General features: G+C 49.8%; 1 protein-coding gene across 1 annotated transcript in view; it reads right to left on the bottom strand.

The window, feature by feature from the left end:
• Nucleotides 1-10,530: 10,530 nt before the first annotated feature.
• The window catches only part of AP3B2 (adaptor related protein complex 3 subunit beta 2), a 39,862-nt gene continuing 35,139 nt past the window's right edge, over nucleotides 10,531-15,253 (bottom strand). The window contains 5 exon segments of the mRNA XM_045286297.1: nucleotides 10,531-10,965; nucleotides 11,071-11,209; nucleotides 14,344-14,441; nucleotides 14,651-14,735; nucleotides 15,199-15,249. Of these exon segments, the coding sequence (XP_045142232.1) occupies nucleotides 10,815-10,965; nucleotides 11,071-11,209; nucleotides 14,344-14,441; nucleotides 14,651-14,735; nucleotides 15,199-15,249 (524 nt within the window). The 3' untranslated portion in view covers nucleotides 10,531-10,814.

Below are 15,253 nucleotides of genomic sequence, written 5' to 3'. Positions count from 1 at the left end.
CGGCCGGCCGGCCGCCCACCGGGGGCTGGACGCGGGCACGAGGGCGGCCTGAGCACGGACTTCGGAGCCGCAGCTGGCCACAGTCACTCTCAGCCTGCCTAGGGAGCCCCAAACCTGAGCGGGCCACTCACCGCGTGACCCCAGTCAAGTCGCTTACTTCTTCCCAGTCTCAGTTACCACCTTTACGCAATCAGTCGCGGGCTACCAGGCTCTGCGACCCGGGGGAGATGGGTTGCTTGTTAGTCTGACCCGGCGCCCACGTTCCTCCTTCCACGGAGCCCGCCGGGGAACAGTGCCAGCCCCGGGCCCCCTGTCCGACCCTCCCTGCCGGGGCTCAGGCAGGTGCGTGCCCGCTAGACTGGCTGCTTTGTGCGCTGGAGAGGCGGGCCTAGGAACTGGAAAGTTCCCAAAGAAACCAGGGTCCTCTGGGACCGCAGTGCCCTGGGGGGGTTAAATTGTTTCTGACGGATCTGCCTCCCGACTGTGATAGGAGACTCCGCAAAGAGCAGGGTGGAGGCCACAGGCCTGCTGCTGGGGAAGCCCTCCAGAAAATTCGGGGGCGAGAGACAACACTGCGCTGGGCTGCTGACTGGAAAGACGTCCTGAGGCAGGAGCAGACCGGAAGCCCCAGGCAGCGCAGGGGCGGCGATGGCATTCCAGGAGGGGTGACCAAACAAGGGAGGAGAGGTGCTGCGCAGAGCTACTCGTTCTGACTAGGGCTCAGGAAAATGCGTGTGACAGTGGAAGCAGGGGAGCTCCAGGACAGTTTGTGGAGCACCTTTATTTTGCAGGCAGCAGAAAACTAAAGAATTCTATGAGATTGGTAGTATCAGATCTCATTTTAAATGTCCCTGGAGCATTAGTAGAGGATAAACAATTACAGTCTCAGAAACCCATGGAGGGTCGCTATGAATCAGCATTGACTGGCTGCAGAGCGAAAACCAGGAAAAAATTGGGGGTGGGGGAGACACGGCTGTCATTGCTGTTTTATATGGGTTATATCATAGTCGTGTGCTTTAATCACTTACTGGCTCAAAGCTGCTCCTGGCAGTTGAGAAGATAAGGAAGATAAAATTACCAACTTGCTGGCAGCCAGGGGAGACCAGCCTAGGTGCTCCCTGGGGTAATGGAGGGAGAGGAACTGGGTGGTCTAGCCTAGTGTTTCAGTAGAATTAATGGTAGATGGCAAGAAGAGATGCTGGCATAGAAGTCCACAAGATAACTCAGGGAGACCAGTCTCCATCCACCCATCTTCACCTTCGTGCTAAAGCTTCTTGGAGTTGCTGAGGATCATGGGCAGGGAGGATGGGGCCTGCAGGGCCAGGTTAGGATGTGGCCCTGGCACCCCCAGCCACTAGCCCACAGTCCTCAAGGTAGCCAATCCCAGTGCTCTCCTGGTTAATTTCCCTCCCCATTTCTTTCCTGGGGAGCACCCTGCCCCCAGTCTCACCCTTACCCAAGCAGCACATAGAGCAGTTTGCTTGTCCTGTGGAGGTGCTGTCACCGTCAGGAACTATGTGAGCGGGGGAACACTGAGAAGGACCAGGGTGTATCTAAAAAGATAATTAACTGATGGGCACCATGCAATGAGGTCCCAGGGCAGCCGTATCTTTCCAGAAAAGCTGGAAATACAGGTTGGTTTGTTCAATGTGAAATCTTCCTAGTTCTAAATTTGGTCACTAATTCGGATGAAGATCGAAGTCCAGCATATCTAGGGGCCCCATGCAGCTGCCCATTTGTGACCCCTTATTCTTCTGTCTCCTTCCTGGCCCCAAAGCTGGCCATTATAAGAATCTGAAAACTTAAATAATGCCCAAAGAAACAAATGAATGGGAACACAGTTCATATTTCAGAATCCCCAGTCTTAAGAAAATGAAGGCATATTTCACGTGGCTTACAACAAATTTCTGTTGCCTAAAATTCCATGTTGCAGGAAATAATAATAGCTAACTTTTGTTGAGCACTCATTGTATACTTGGCACAGTTGTGATTGCTTTAGATGTGCTTGAAAATGAGGAAACTGAAGTTCAAAGAAGTTAAGTAACTTGACCAAGGCCTCTGAGCTAGATGTGGGAGGGTTAGGAAGCAAACCCAGACAGACATCTGTTTCCAAACGCTGCAGTCTTAACTAGGGAACAAAACATCTGGCCTTTTACGTTTGTCTTCAAACTTCCTTGTGTCTGATCCCAGAGCTCACTGTAAATGCTAGTGCAAACACAATCATGGCCTCAGGTATTGGGGAGTCTGCTTCCTGCCCACAAGTTTCCAGGCCTGCAGGTCTCACGGTGCTTCTGGCTAGAAGGTGCCCTCAACCCACAGGCTAGGGTGCAGGGAGGCAGAGGTGGACAGTAAATGACGTGGTCAAGTCCCCACAGCTGGTCAGTGGCAGGAACAAACAGGCAGCTTTATCCATTCTCCCAGTCAACAAACAGCCTTTGAGCCCAGCTAAGCCTGGCACCACCTCTACAGTCAAGGCCAGATTTACAATACAGGTTTTAAGTGTAACTGCAATTAGTTGGACTAGATTTTAAACACACGGCCTAGAGCAGCAGTTCTCAACCTGTGGGTCGTGACCCCTGTGGGGGGTGGAATGACCCTTCCACAGGGGTCACCCGATTCATAATAGTAGCAAAATTACAGTTATGAAGTAGCAATGAAAATAATTTCATGGTTGGGGGTCACCACAACATGAGGAACTCTATTAAAGGGTCGCGGCATGAGGAAGGTTGAGAACCACTGTCCCAGAGAGACAGGAGGGGTTCTATAGTCCTTTATGTGCATAGGCCTTCGTTGTTCCCCAGAAGGTAGAAAGCTGATCGGATAAAGGAGAGCTAAGAGAAAAGAATTCCTTGGTTGCAAAAGGCCATAGGGGGAATTCCCTTAGGAGCACAAGACCTCAAAGTAAAGTGGGCACACAATCTCTGCTTTCTGTTCAAATTCTGCCAAACTCTACAAAAGAGCAATATGCTTCCTCTGTGTGTGTGTGTGTGTGTGTGTGTTCTTTTAAGTGGGATAAAAGGGTGGATCAGCCCCACCCTCTATCATACTCAAAAATAAATTTAAAGTGGCTTAAAGATAGTCACAGAAAATGGAATACTTGGACATTTTTAGAAGAAAGTATGTTATTACCTAGCTGCCTCACTCCACATAGTATCTGAGCAATTTTTCCATGTTGTATGTTTCCCTTTTTTTATTGCTAAGTAGTATTTCATTGCAGGCATGTGATGGATAGACCACCATTTGTTCAACCAGTCTCCTGCTCATTGGTATTCAACTGGTTTCCAACTTGGAGTCCCTTGTGAATAAAGGTGCTATGATTATTCATTATGTGAGGTTCAGCAATGTCAACTTAAGTTGAAGGAGTCCCTGGGTGGCACAAAAGGTTAAGTGTTCAACTGCTAACCAGAGTTTGGCAGTTCAAACCTACCCAGTGGCACTTCAGGAGCCAGGCCTGGTGGTCTGCCTCAGAAAGGTCACAGCCTTGGAAAATATCGAGCAGTTCTGCTCTGCACACGTGGGTCACCATGAACCAGAGTCAACTTGACAGCAACTAGCAACAAGTTGAAGCTATGCCATGACCCCAACATTCCCCCACCACCACTAGTTCAATGTGTTCAAGGAAACGCATATGTATAAAATGAGGTACGGGTAAAAAATGTCTATGGCTGGGTTGTCCATAATTATAAAGATAAAATAATTTTCATTTCTCACCACAGAAGAAGTGAGCAATAGATTGTGGTATGGTCACACACCATGGAAAAATACATACAATTAAAATAAAGCTCCATGTATTAACATGAATGCCTCACAAACAATAATTTAGTGAAGGAAAAAAAAGGTTTAGGAAAATACACACCCTGAGATGTCCTTTATATAACATCTTAAAACATACAGTACTGTCATGAAGTTCAATGCTAGCTATATGTTGTTTAGGAACCCATCTGTATATAACAAGTAAAAAAAAAAGGCATGGCCATGATAAACAGCTAATTAAGAATGATGATTTACTTCGGATAAAATGAAGGGTGCAGGGGACATTTGATAAATGCTTTAGCTCCTAAACTGGGTGGGTGATCTATATACACAGGTGGTTATTTTATTCTTTAAACCTGAACTATATCAATATATATCTATATAGATAGATGTAAGCAAGAAGGATTGAGGATAACTAAGGGTAGAGGTATGCTGGTAAATGTTGGCTGGGGGAGGGGTGATATATAGCATTTGCCTATTTTTCTGGCTTCAATACTCCCACCACTGCTGACTTCGGGCAACCTATTGTGACATCAGCTGGCTCACGGATTCCTGAACGTGTAGCAGTTGTCCTCTTGTAGGAGCCAGCTGAGCATACTGCTCAGTTGGGAGTAGGGGTACAACATGCTCCGAAGGCCAAAGCTAGGGACCCAGGCTCCCTCTGCGACCAAGCCTGTGGCTAATTAGATGATTTCAACACTCTGGCAGATGGGTCAGGGGCTCGATTGTGTTAGCTATTGCTGTTATGTAACCCCCAACCTAAGTAGTTTTGAAGTGGATGCAAAGCAGTATCTCACACAGTAGCGAGGGACCAACAGGGTGAGACTGGCTCTGGTTCTCTCCTGGCTGCAGTCACGCTGTGGGTCTGGGCTGCGGTGGTCAGTGGGGTTGTTCATGTGAAGCACTGCCTGGCCTGAAGGAGCAGCTTCCACGCTCACTCACCCGCCCCTAAAGTCATTACTCACACTTATTAGCATGCTGCAGAACCAGCTGGGGGCCTCAGGGTCTCCTGAGCATCCTGTGCAGTAAAGGGGCTCCCAGCAGTCAGGGACAAACAATGCTGTCCTAAATGCTTTCTCTTTGTAGGCAGGGGGCGGGGGCTGGGAGAGAAAGGGGGCAAACCAGCACCATCAGGGAAAGATCAAGGAAGGTGCCCCCTGCTGCTCTCCCTCTGGGCATGCCCACTTTCCTCCCTGGGCTGCTCCTTACAGGTGCCAGTTAACCATCTTTTCCTTGATGGAGGAGGTGATGGAGGAAAGGCCCAGCTCCTGATCACCCTAGCCAAACAGCTCTCTTGCCCACGCTCCTGAGCCAGCCTCTTCCAACCCAGCAGACTCTCAGGTGAGCTGAGCTGCAGGTTGGTGGAATGGAGCCCAGTGGTCCGCCTCAGCTTACACAGACTCCTGGCTGGTCATTGTGTTAGTTACATAATCTGGTGTCAGCTTGTGAAGGGGTGGAGTCTAGCCTGTCAATCAGGTTGCAGCTTGATGACCGTGTCTGGAGGTGCCAGAGAGATAAATAGCTCACTAGAGGCCAGATACATTCACTCCCTGTGAAACATTACTGACGATGAATCTGTTGGAGCTACGCTGATGCAACCAGAGCTTTGGAACTAGAGGAGCCATGTGGAGACCCACACCAGTGCTGATATCCTTCCACTGCCAGCGGATCTACAAGAATTTCTACCTACTGGCCTGTGACCTTCCTGCACTCGGCTTTATAACATGGCTGCGTGAGTCTAAAGAACGTATGGACTAGTATTGGACATATGGGCTAATGTTGGACTTATGGACTTGAGCTGGACTGGGCTGGGATGTTCTCAATATACAAAGCCATTTTATATAAAGCTCTTTCTTATACACATGAGTGTCTATGAATTTATTTCTCTAGTCAGCCAGGACTAATACAGTCATCAACCTGCGTCTTTGCCACCTGACGCTGTTTGAGGAAGGAAAGCAGGTTTTTTCACCTGCCATGTACAGCCAGAGTAGAAATGGGAGTGACTTCGAGTGACTGAACTGTGGCTGGGGAGCCAGGGAGAAACTAGTGAGGACCCTGGATATCCAGGGACCGGGAGAGGACCTCTGGTGGATTGGAGTCTTCCTAATTTTCCTTTCCTTCCCCAGACAAGCCAGGGAAAGTTTTGGTGCTCTAGTTACACACCAGCACGCAGCCCCTTGACCTGTGGGCTGTGTTAGGAGGAGGTGACCCTCATGACCTTCAAGATGTCCAGTAGAACAGGCCAAACTGGCCAGAGGGGCTGGATGAGATGCGAGTTCAGGCAAGGGCACAGCTGATGCCCCACCCTGGGGTCTTTGTAATGGTTTTCTTCATGTCTCTAGGCAGTGTTCCCCAGGGTCACTGGCCTGTCAGCTATTGCAGCATCCTGGCCAGACACTGAATCATTTCTCTTGCCCATTTGTGAGGGTGCCGCTTTGAACCATCCCTCATCTGAGTGGACCTGTGGGCAGAGAACAGACTCAAACATCCTCCATCTGCCTTGGTGCTCTGCCCCACCCTTGCTGGGGACACCTCTGTTTCTGTGCCAATCCTGTGCCTCCATCTATTTCCATCCCACTCCCCAACATCCTGTTCTGCTTTAGGACCACAGAAGAGTCCTAAGAGTGGTACCTAGCCTGCTCTGGGGTCTAAATCTCCAGCAATCCACAGCCCTGTGCCCTGTCAGTGCTGCTCACAGAAGCATCCCTTCCTACCAGTTAAGACCCAGGCACCTCACACCCTCCCAGACATCCTGTCCAGATCCATCCCACTCTCCCCCCGAAGAGCCAGGTCCCTGAGACCTCTGAGAACATAGTATTGCCAAAGAGAGTGCCAAAATACAAAGTGTGATAAGAGGGTGCCCTGAGGAGGGGGGAACAGGACCCCTCAGCTCTTACAGACCTGGTTGGTCCCCACCAGTGTGTGCAGAGCAAGCCTCTGCCCTACCCCTGAGAGACTTGCTCAGGGCTGCTGACACGGCTCCTGATGGAAAGGAGGGCCACGGGCAGAGTCCTGGAAAAGATGAGCTAAACTGGGCCTAGGGTGGTGACAGGCACTTTCCTTCTCTGAAACCAAAACCCCAAACCGCACCCACTGCCATCAGGTTCATTCTGACTCAGCAACCCTGCAGAGCAAAGTAGAACTGTTCATTGGGGTTTCCACACTCTATATCTTTATGGGAGCCAGGAGCCTCATCTTTCTCCTATGAAGCTACTGGTAGGTTTGAACCCCTGACCTTGTAGTTAGCAGCCCAGTGCTTAAATTGCTGTAGCAGGTTAACTTCCCTCAGAACAAAATGGGCCTCCTTTCCTTGCTGAGTCGGAGATCACCACCCCTGCCTGCTCAGTCTCCCAGCACATTCCCCAGCCCTATTCCTCCTCTGAGGAGCTATGGAGCCAGGCAGTCTCCAGTGCTCACCCCTCTGCCTCCAAGCCAATTCCTCAGAAAGAGCGGTTCCTGGCCTTTCCACAGCCTGGGGCACATTGCAGAGACATCAACACAGAGCCCCAACCAAGGTTCCGGTTCCGTGGAGTCTCCAGGTTAAGGATCCCAGGGTGGGGTGCCTTCTGAGAGGTTCTGGGAATCAGTCTGTGACATTCTGGGACCTGCATTTGATTCTACAGATTCCACTCAGGCTTTCCTTGCAGAATAAAGGCTCCGGTGGAATTCTCCCATGGCCCTTAACACGAATCCCTTGGAAAACAGCCCCTGCCTGCCCAGTGACGCTAGCAGTACTGATTCAGATGCAAAGGTGAGGATGACTCTCCCGTTCAGGGGTCCCTGACTGGTGCTCCGGTTCCATCTCAGACTCTGCAGTGAAAACAGTGATCCCGGGGAGACTGGCTCCACCGCCAAACTGTTCTGTGGGAACATTGTCCCAAAGTCAAAACCAAGTCTGGGTAACATTAAAGTAGGTAAGCTCCAGTTCTCGGGCAAAGGGAAAGTCGACTTGCGCATAGTGTCATAAAGGCCCTAAGGTGGCCTGTGGAAAAATAAACATAGTTTACTCCCCCTCATACACACACACACACACACAAATAGGACTGGATTTTTATTGATTGAAGCATTTTATCGTGAATGGGTGAAGGTTTACCAAGCAGATCATCAGTTTTACGTCCGCTGTCGCTGGTAAGTGTCACTGAATCAGCCCCGACCGTGAGCGACCTAATGGACCACAGAGCACTACACTGCCCAGGCCGGCCCCAGCCTCACCCTGTTCTTAAGCTTGTGCCCATTGTTGCAGCCACTGTGTCAATCCATCTCCCTGAGGACCTTCCTCTTTTTCGTTGCCCCTCTACTTTGCCAAGTATGATGTCCTTGTCCAGGGTCTGGTCGCTCCTGACACGTCCAAAGCATGTAAGGTGAAGTCTCACCAGCCTTGCCTCTCAGGAGCACTCTGTGTTGGTCCTTTTAGCAGCCCATGGGTACTTTCAATATTCTTCTCCAGCACAATTCAGATGCATCGATTCTTCTTTCATCTTCTTATGCATCGTCCAACATTCACACATGCATACGAGGCCATTGAAAATACCTATATGTTCAATAGTCATACACTTAATTTTTCAACTCATTCATTGCAATTTCCCGAAATAACACCACTTATCCCATTTCCTCTCTCTGATTCCTGTTTCTATTCCTCCTTCTCTTCTAACCCTTCTGAACTTGGTCCTTCAGTAAATGCTGTCCATTTGGTCTCAAATGGTAGAGAGACTGGTGGGAACCCCAAGACTATGGCCCTTAGGTCTGAACCTGAACTCACTCCTGTGGTTGTTTTCAGCCCAGCAATAGACAGTCTGTCAGAGACATAAGCCTGGCCTTTTTCATGACTTTGATTCAGGTAGTCATAGCGGGATACCATCTAGTTCTGGTCTCAGGGCATTGGAGACGGTGGTCCACTAGTACATTGGACCCAATTATTCCCTCAAATCTCCCATTTCCATCACTCTTCTTTCCTCTGCACAGGGAGAAGCCAATGGGTGCACCTTAGATGACTGCTCACAAGTTTTTAAAGACCACAGAGGCTACTCACCAAAGTAGGGTACAACACATTGTCTCTGTGGACCCTGTTACGTCCATTGACACTGGTACCCTCTGAGACTGTGGTCCTGAGCCTGCAAGCCCACGTAACTCATTCCCTCTAGGGTGTTTAGTTATGTCTAAAAAGTTTTTGTAACTGTCCAGAGCATTTCTTTTAAAAGATAAAACACGTCTTGCAGAGAAATGAGCTGTTGCTGAGCATGAGAGAATTAGTGCTAGGAGACTATATTGGCTACCAATATTTTACCTGAGAAATTTCATTTGTATGGATAATTAAAGAAAAAGTACTATCCTTCTAGCTTCCTTAATCCAATTGTGTCAGCTCAAAAAGAATCATTTTCCTCCCTGAAAGTTGTTTTATCTGCTACGCATCATGATAAATGAAAGTTATATTGAGTTGTTAAGGAGAACTGGTGGTGTGGTAGGTTAAGCACTGGGCTGCTAACACAAGGTCAGTAGTTCAAACCCACCAACCATTCCTTGGGAGAAAGAAGAGACTATCTGCTCCTGTAAAGATTTGTAGTTTCAGAAATTCTATGGAGCAGTTCTACGTTGTCCTAACTCTGATATGAGTCAGAATCACTCGATAGTTGTAGGTTTGGTTTTTAGATGATCTCAAGTATTTTCAAGGAGTTACAGCTTGAAGTTTTATTCCGCGTCCTTTGGAATCCAGCTTCCACTTTTGAGTAGGGCAAGGTCTGGGAAAGTTCCCAACACAAAGCTTCCAGGTGTCTTTCACCAACCGAGAAGTTCTGACTTACTTCCCTTTAAGGCTGTGATTCCCAAACTCATTAGACCAGTGGTTCCCAACCTTCCTAAAGCGGTGACCCTTTAATATAATTCCTCATGTTGTGGTGACCCCCCAACTATAAAATTATTTTCGTTGCTACTTTATAACTAATTTTGCTACTGTTATGAATCGGGTGACCCCTGTGAAAGGGTCATTCGACCCCCAAAGGGGTTGCGACCCACAGGTTGAAAACAGCTGCATTAGACCATAGATGCTTTTTCGGGAGTGGGGAGAACATATGCTAAAGGAACACTGTTTGGAGCCACTGTTAATTCAGCCACATCCCTCATCAATAAAGGTATCAGGGATGGCTCGGGTCCTCACTGCAGCCACCAAAAACTTGTTCCAGATAGATTCTGTATTCTTCCTGCTCAAGCATGTTGATGGAGCCAGCCCTCAGGAGCAAGGCAGATTCTCAAGTCCCACCCCAGACCAGTGGATGAGAATGTGTGTAAGATCCGAGAGGGTTTGATGCACAGCACTTTGACCAGCATGCTTCTCTATCTCCTGTTCTTCCCCCACCACAGCTGCACAGTTGGGTCACCTACCCAGCCAGGTGGGAATATAGAATAGACTTATGTTTGGGAATCCTGCAGCTCTATTTGGGAAATTTCCCACAGTATGAGTCTTTTGTTTCTAAGGTCCAGAAGGGGAACCAAAAGGGACTGACTGCCAGCCAGCCCAGAGGCCTCATTTCTGCAGAGCCTCATAAAAAAAGTGACTTGGTAGCCTTTCTGATTTGGCTCAAATGTCTCTTCCACAGAGATGTCAGAGACTGAAAGAGGCTCACCTTAGGGGTCCAACCAGGGTCACCCCTGAGTGTCCATCCCAGTCTCCCCTAAAAAGTAAGTAACGGTCATTCCCCAGGGTCAATCATAGTCACTCTGAGCGCACCTTGACCACCCCAACCACCTTCTACAGAACCGAGGAAAGCAGGAGGAGCCAGCGTCTAGGGAGAAGACGTTTTATTGGGAATCTGCTCCATCAATAGCTACAGAAAGCTGGGAGGGAGCAGTTGCTGTCTCATGGCCCCGGCCACTGAGGAACCCATGTAGAGGGGGAGTGGGAATGAGGTGTATGTAGCCTGGTAAGGACCAGAGAAAAAGGCTGCCCTGGATGCTATCTGGCAAGAGGAGATTGATAGGGGAAGAGAGGGAGGCGCTGGCAATCCAGATGCCCAGATGTCTGGGGGAAAGGCAAGCAGGGGCCAAAGAGGAGGTCATGGATTTAGGAGTCACTGGGTCAGGGCGTGGACCACTTCCTTCACCAACATGGTACCAATTACCATCTTCTCGCTGTTGACGGTCAGCTGTGCAGCTCCAGGGGACTGGGCATCCAGGGTCAGCAGGACGAGGCTCCCGCTGGTCAGTGTCCTCCCTGCAAACCTGGGGTGGGAATAGACCAAGGGGCTCAGCCCTAGAGTAGGATATCCTTCCTTCAAGCCTGTCCCTCCCCAGGGCCCATCTCTTCCACTCTCTGAAGCCCAGTACCTGTACTCGTCAGCTGTCCCACAGGGGACACGACCCAGGTTGGCAGTGGCAGTCACTTTCTGCATGACAATGTGGTCACTTCGACAGGTTTCCGGCAGCGTGAGCTTCTCTGTGATCTCACTCATGCCTGTCAGCTTTCCTGCAGACAAAGGTGAGGATGAGCAGGGAGGCCTTGGTGGGGCCTGAGGCTGGGTCTGCCCACACTCCTCACATTCTCCGTACCCTGGGCTCGCCCCAGGGCAGGTCTGGATCTCCTTCTGCAGCCCTGAGCAGGAGGTACTTCCCTCTCAGACCAGGCCCTCCCTGAGGAAGCCTTTGTCTGCCTCTCACCCCAGACCATCTCACTCAGGACTCTGTCCATGCTGACCATGGACTGACTGGCTTTTCCCATTGTCAGAACTCAGTAGCTGGTCAGTTCTTGGAGGGTTCCCCACACTGAGACCCCACACCCTATGGTCTTCCCTGGGTTTGACGCTCAGCATCTGGACATTGAGAGCCCTCACAAAGAGATCACCAGTGGCTGCCAACTTCCCGGCCCTCTGATAGGCCAGTCCAGTGCTTCTGGGCAGCCTCACAGATGATTCCCAGTAGGCACCCAGAAGGCACCTCCTTCATCAGGCCCTCAGGGCAATGCTGTGCCCTCCCACCCACCCACAATCGTCTCTTCAGCCTCTCTCTCCTCCCCCTGCTGTGTCCCCTGGTCTGCCTCTCCTTTTGAGAACTGACACTGTATTTTCCATCCCCTTTATTTGTTCTTGCTCCTATACCTTTAGTCTCTCCATGTGCAAATCTTCCTAGTTCTAAAAAAGGAAAAAAATCCCCTCAATCGGTGAGATCTTTTCATCTCACCAGTGCTCTCTCTCTCCTCGTTCATGGTCAAAGCCTTCTAGAGAGCATTCTCTTTCCTCAAGCCCTTGCCTGCCTCAACCCACTGCAGTTGGCCTCTGCACCCCACAGTCCACCTCTGTTGGCAATGACCTGCTCTCCCTAATGTTGGCGGTGGCCTCCTTTACGATGGACCAAAAGGTGTTTCCAATGTCACTCCAAGTTACTCACTCCCCCCTGCCTTGGTTCTCCTACCTGACTCTATCCCTCCTTTTACCCCTTCCCTCTATTTTCTTCTGGGAATGCAGGGGTCCCTTGTGGTTCTGTTCTTAGCCTTAACTTCTCACCTCCCTCTCCTAGAGTGATCTCACATTCACAGCTTCCATTATCGCCTCCACACCCATGACTCCAGCCCAGAGGTGTTGCTGGGGCATAGACCCACATTTCAAATCACAAACTAGACACCTCCTCCTCGGTGTCCCAACGACATTGCAAAATCAGCTTATCAAAGAACAAAGGAAGATCTTCCCTCCTCCCTTGCTAAACTTGTTCTTCTTTCTTTTAGGTCAGCGCTTAGACGAATTATCACCCACAGGTCAAATCCAGCCCACCACTTGTGTGGGTCAATGCTTCTTACATTTTTGAAGGGTTGAACAAAAAAATCAAAATACTCCCATTTTATGACATAGGAACATTATAGGAAATTCAAATTCCAGTATCCAGAAGTAAACTTACAAAAAATTACGTATACCTAGCCTATCAGACACGTCCATGGTTGAACCACAACCCCACGCTTTCATTTACATCTTGATGATGACAGCTCTGGGGCTGTGCAGCAGAGTTGAGTCGTTGTGGACCTCAAAACCTAATGTATTTACTTTCTTGCCCATTATAGGAAAGCAAAAAACAAAACAAAATGGGCTGGCCTGTGGTCTAGGTCAGGGGTTGACAAACTTTTGATATGGAAGAGCCAATCCTGCCCCTCACAACCATTTAAAAATGATTCGAGAGCCATAAGTTTATTTTCACAAGTAAATGAAATCACCATTACCTGTAAATGAAACTATGATAGTTCTATTTTCATTTGCAATTTTACTTCTGAGCCACATGTACGTGCCGAAAGAGCCGCAAATGGCTGGGGAGCTGCAGTGAGCCAACGACCCCGGGGCTAGGTGAAAGGCGCCATCATTCTCTCTACCAGCTAGGCCAGCAATGGCTCTCATCTTATGGCAGTTTCCCATTGCTTCCCTCTTGCCGATAGCCTTTCAGTCCCTTAGCCGGGGCTCTAATCTAGATCTTCACCATCACATCAAATCTACTACCATCCATAACCCCCTGTTCCCCACTCTCACCACTGCTGTGTTGAATTCCTGCCCCTTGTGCCTGTGAATGTGATAGTATGATAGTAAACTCTTCACCGGTGTGAGATGGGTCCTAACCCTAATCACTTCTGAGTTATAAAAACACCACACACACACACACACACACACACACGTAAATAGAGGCCATGTGAGGATCACCTGTAAGCCAAAGAATGCTAAGGAGCCAGTGCAATTGGTTAGTGCCTGGTTAACAAAGGAAGGAACTGATGTAGCCACGGCCCTAAATTGGACTTTAGGCCTTCGTATCTGTGAAAAACTAAGTCTCCATTGTTTAAAGCGACCCACTGCAGCATTTCTATTACTGCAGTACCACATAACTAAGCCACTGAGTGAGTGGCTGAAATGTAGTCCAAGGTCAAACCCCAAGTGGGGGCCAGGTTCAGAACTGGTGAAGCCCGGCACTTCTCCCATTTATGCCAGGCTTCCGTTTTTTCCTGCTGCAGGCTCTGCCCTGTTCCAAGGATAGGTCTGAGTGTCGTTGAACTCCTCTTTCTGGGAGATCTGAACCTGTCCCTCCCTTCCCCTACGATCTCCCTTCCCTTGCCCAGAAAAATTCCAGTGACATCCCACAGCCAGGAAAACGGAGTCACCATTCCTCTTCAGGCCACAGCTTCCTCAGCTTTCTAACAAAGGGCTGGACCTAATGGCCTCTCTCTCCGGCCCTGAAATCCTAGAAGAGCCAGCCTTGTTGCCTGGCTTTCACAGTTTCCAGAAGCTGGACCAAACATACTATTTTCAGCTTGTCCTTGTTCTCACTACTTCCCTGTGTACCCCAAACCACACTGCTCCCCAACTCCTACCCCGTAGGCTTTCATCAACACATCCACGACTTTGCTTGTGCTGATCCCTGAGCTGGGCTGCTATCCTACTCTTTCCTCCCCAGCTGCGTTTCAACTCTTCAAAGCCTCACTGAAGTGCCCCAGGCTCTGTGAAGCCTGTGCTGGGGCCACAGACCACCAGGCCTGCAGCATGACTGCGTGGTGGGGTATAGCGAACACCAGGGCTTGGTGCTGAGCTGCAACTCCCCCCTGTCCTCTCCTCCACTCCCCCCCTCCAGAACACTCACCCTGCTCCTTCTTGAACTCATTCTCACTCATGAACACAGGTGCCATCAGCTCCCCCACGGGAGGCTGAATGGAGACGTAGAACTGCCGGGTCTGGGTGCTGGGAGGGGTGAGAGGAAATGGTGGGGGAGGATGTGAAGCCAGTAACTTTCCCTGCACCTCCCACTTTGCCCAGAGGCAGGAGGAAGCCTAGGAGCTTCCAGGTTCACCAGAGCATGCTATATCCTCCCTCCCCTTATCACCACCCTCAGCTTCATTTCAATTCCACTCTCCCAGTCCACCCTCTCTGTGCCACAGCTGGACACATACCACAGCTGGAAGTTGGCTGCCTGGGTAGAGTCACAGAAATTAATGCCCATTACAGCAGTAGTGGATTCTCCAGGTGCCAGGGACTCTGTAGTGGTGGAAGGCAGGTGCAGTGACCGCAGACTTAATTTTCAGCAGGGAGACACCACCATCTGCTAGGTCTGGAACTCAATCTAGCCCATCCTCACAACCATTGCTAGAGCCAACTCTTCCTCTGTGGCTTCCTGGTACCTGGAAATTGTCCCCTACCTCCATCCAGAAACACCCTCCCTTTGCCCCTATTCTGCCACAGTTCTTGAACTCATCCTCGCTCATGAACACAAGTGCCACCAGCTGTGTTTCAGGTCAGTCCTGGAACAACCAACACCCCCTATCTTCTCCCAGAGCACCTTCAGCCTTGATATGGAGTTGTTGGTTCCTAGTCTATCTTGCTTCAGCTTATGGATTGTGTTAGAAACTGTCTGCCACTCCAGTCCCAGGCCTAGCACCCACAGAAAGACCAAGTCTGCCCAGAAGCCCCCTCTTCCACCCTGCCCAAGGCCTTTCCACACCGATTTCTGGAAACTCCTGGATGCTGATGCCAGCAGGCAGTTTGGGGGCACCCAC

This window comes from Echinops telfairi, unplaced genomic scaffold, assembly GCF_000313985.2.
Source record: "Echinops telfairi isolate 266 unplaced genomic scaffold, ASM31398v2 ScPeMD7_7;HRSCAF=31, whole genome shotgun sequence".
Lineage (NCBI taxonomy): Eukaryota > Metazoa > Chordata > Mammalia > Afrosoricida > Tenrecidae > Echinops > Echinops telfairi.
This window is presented reverse-complemented; position numbering and strand designations above follow the sequence as displayed.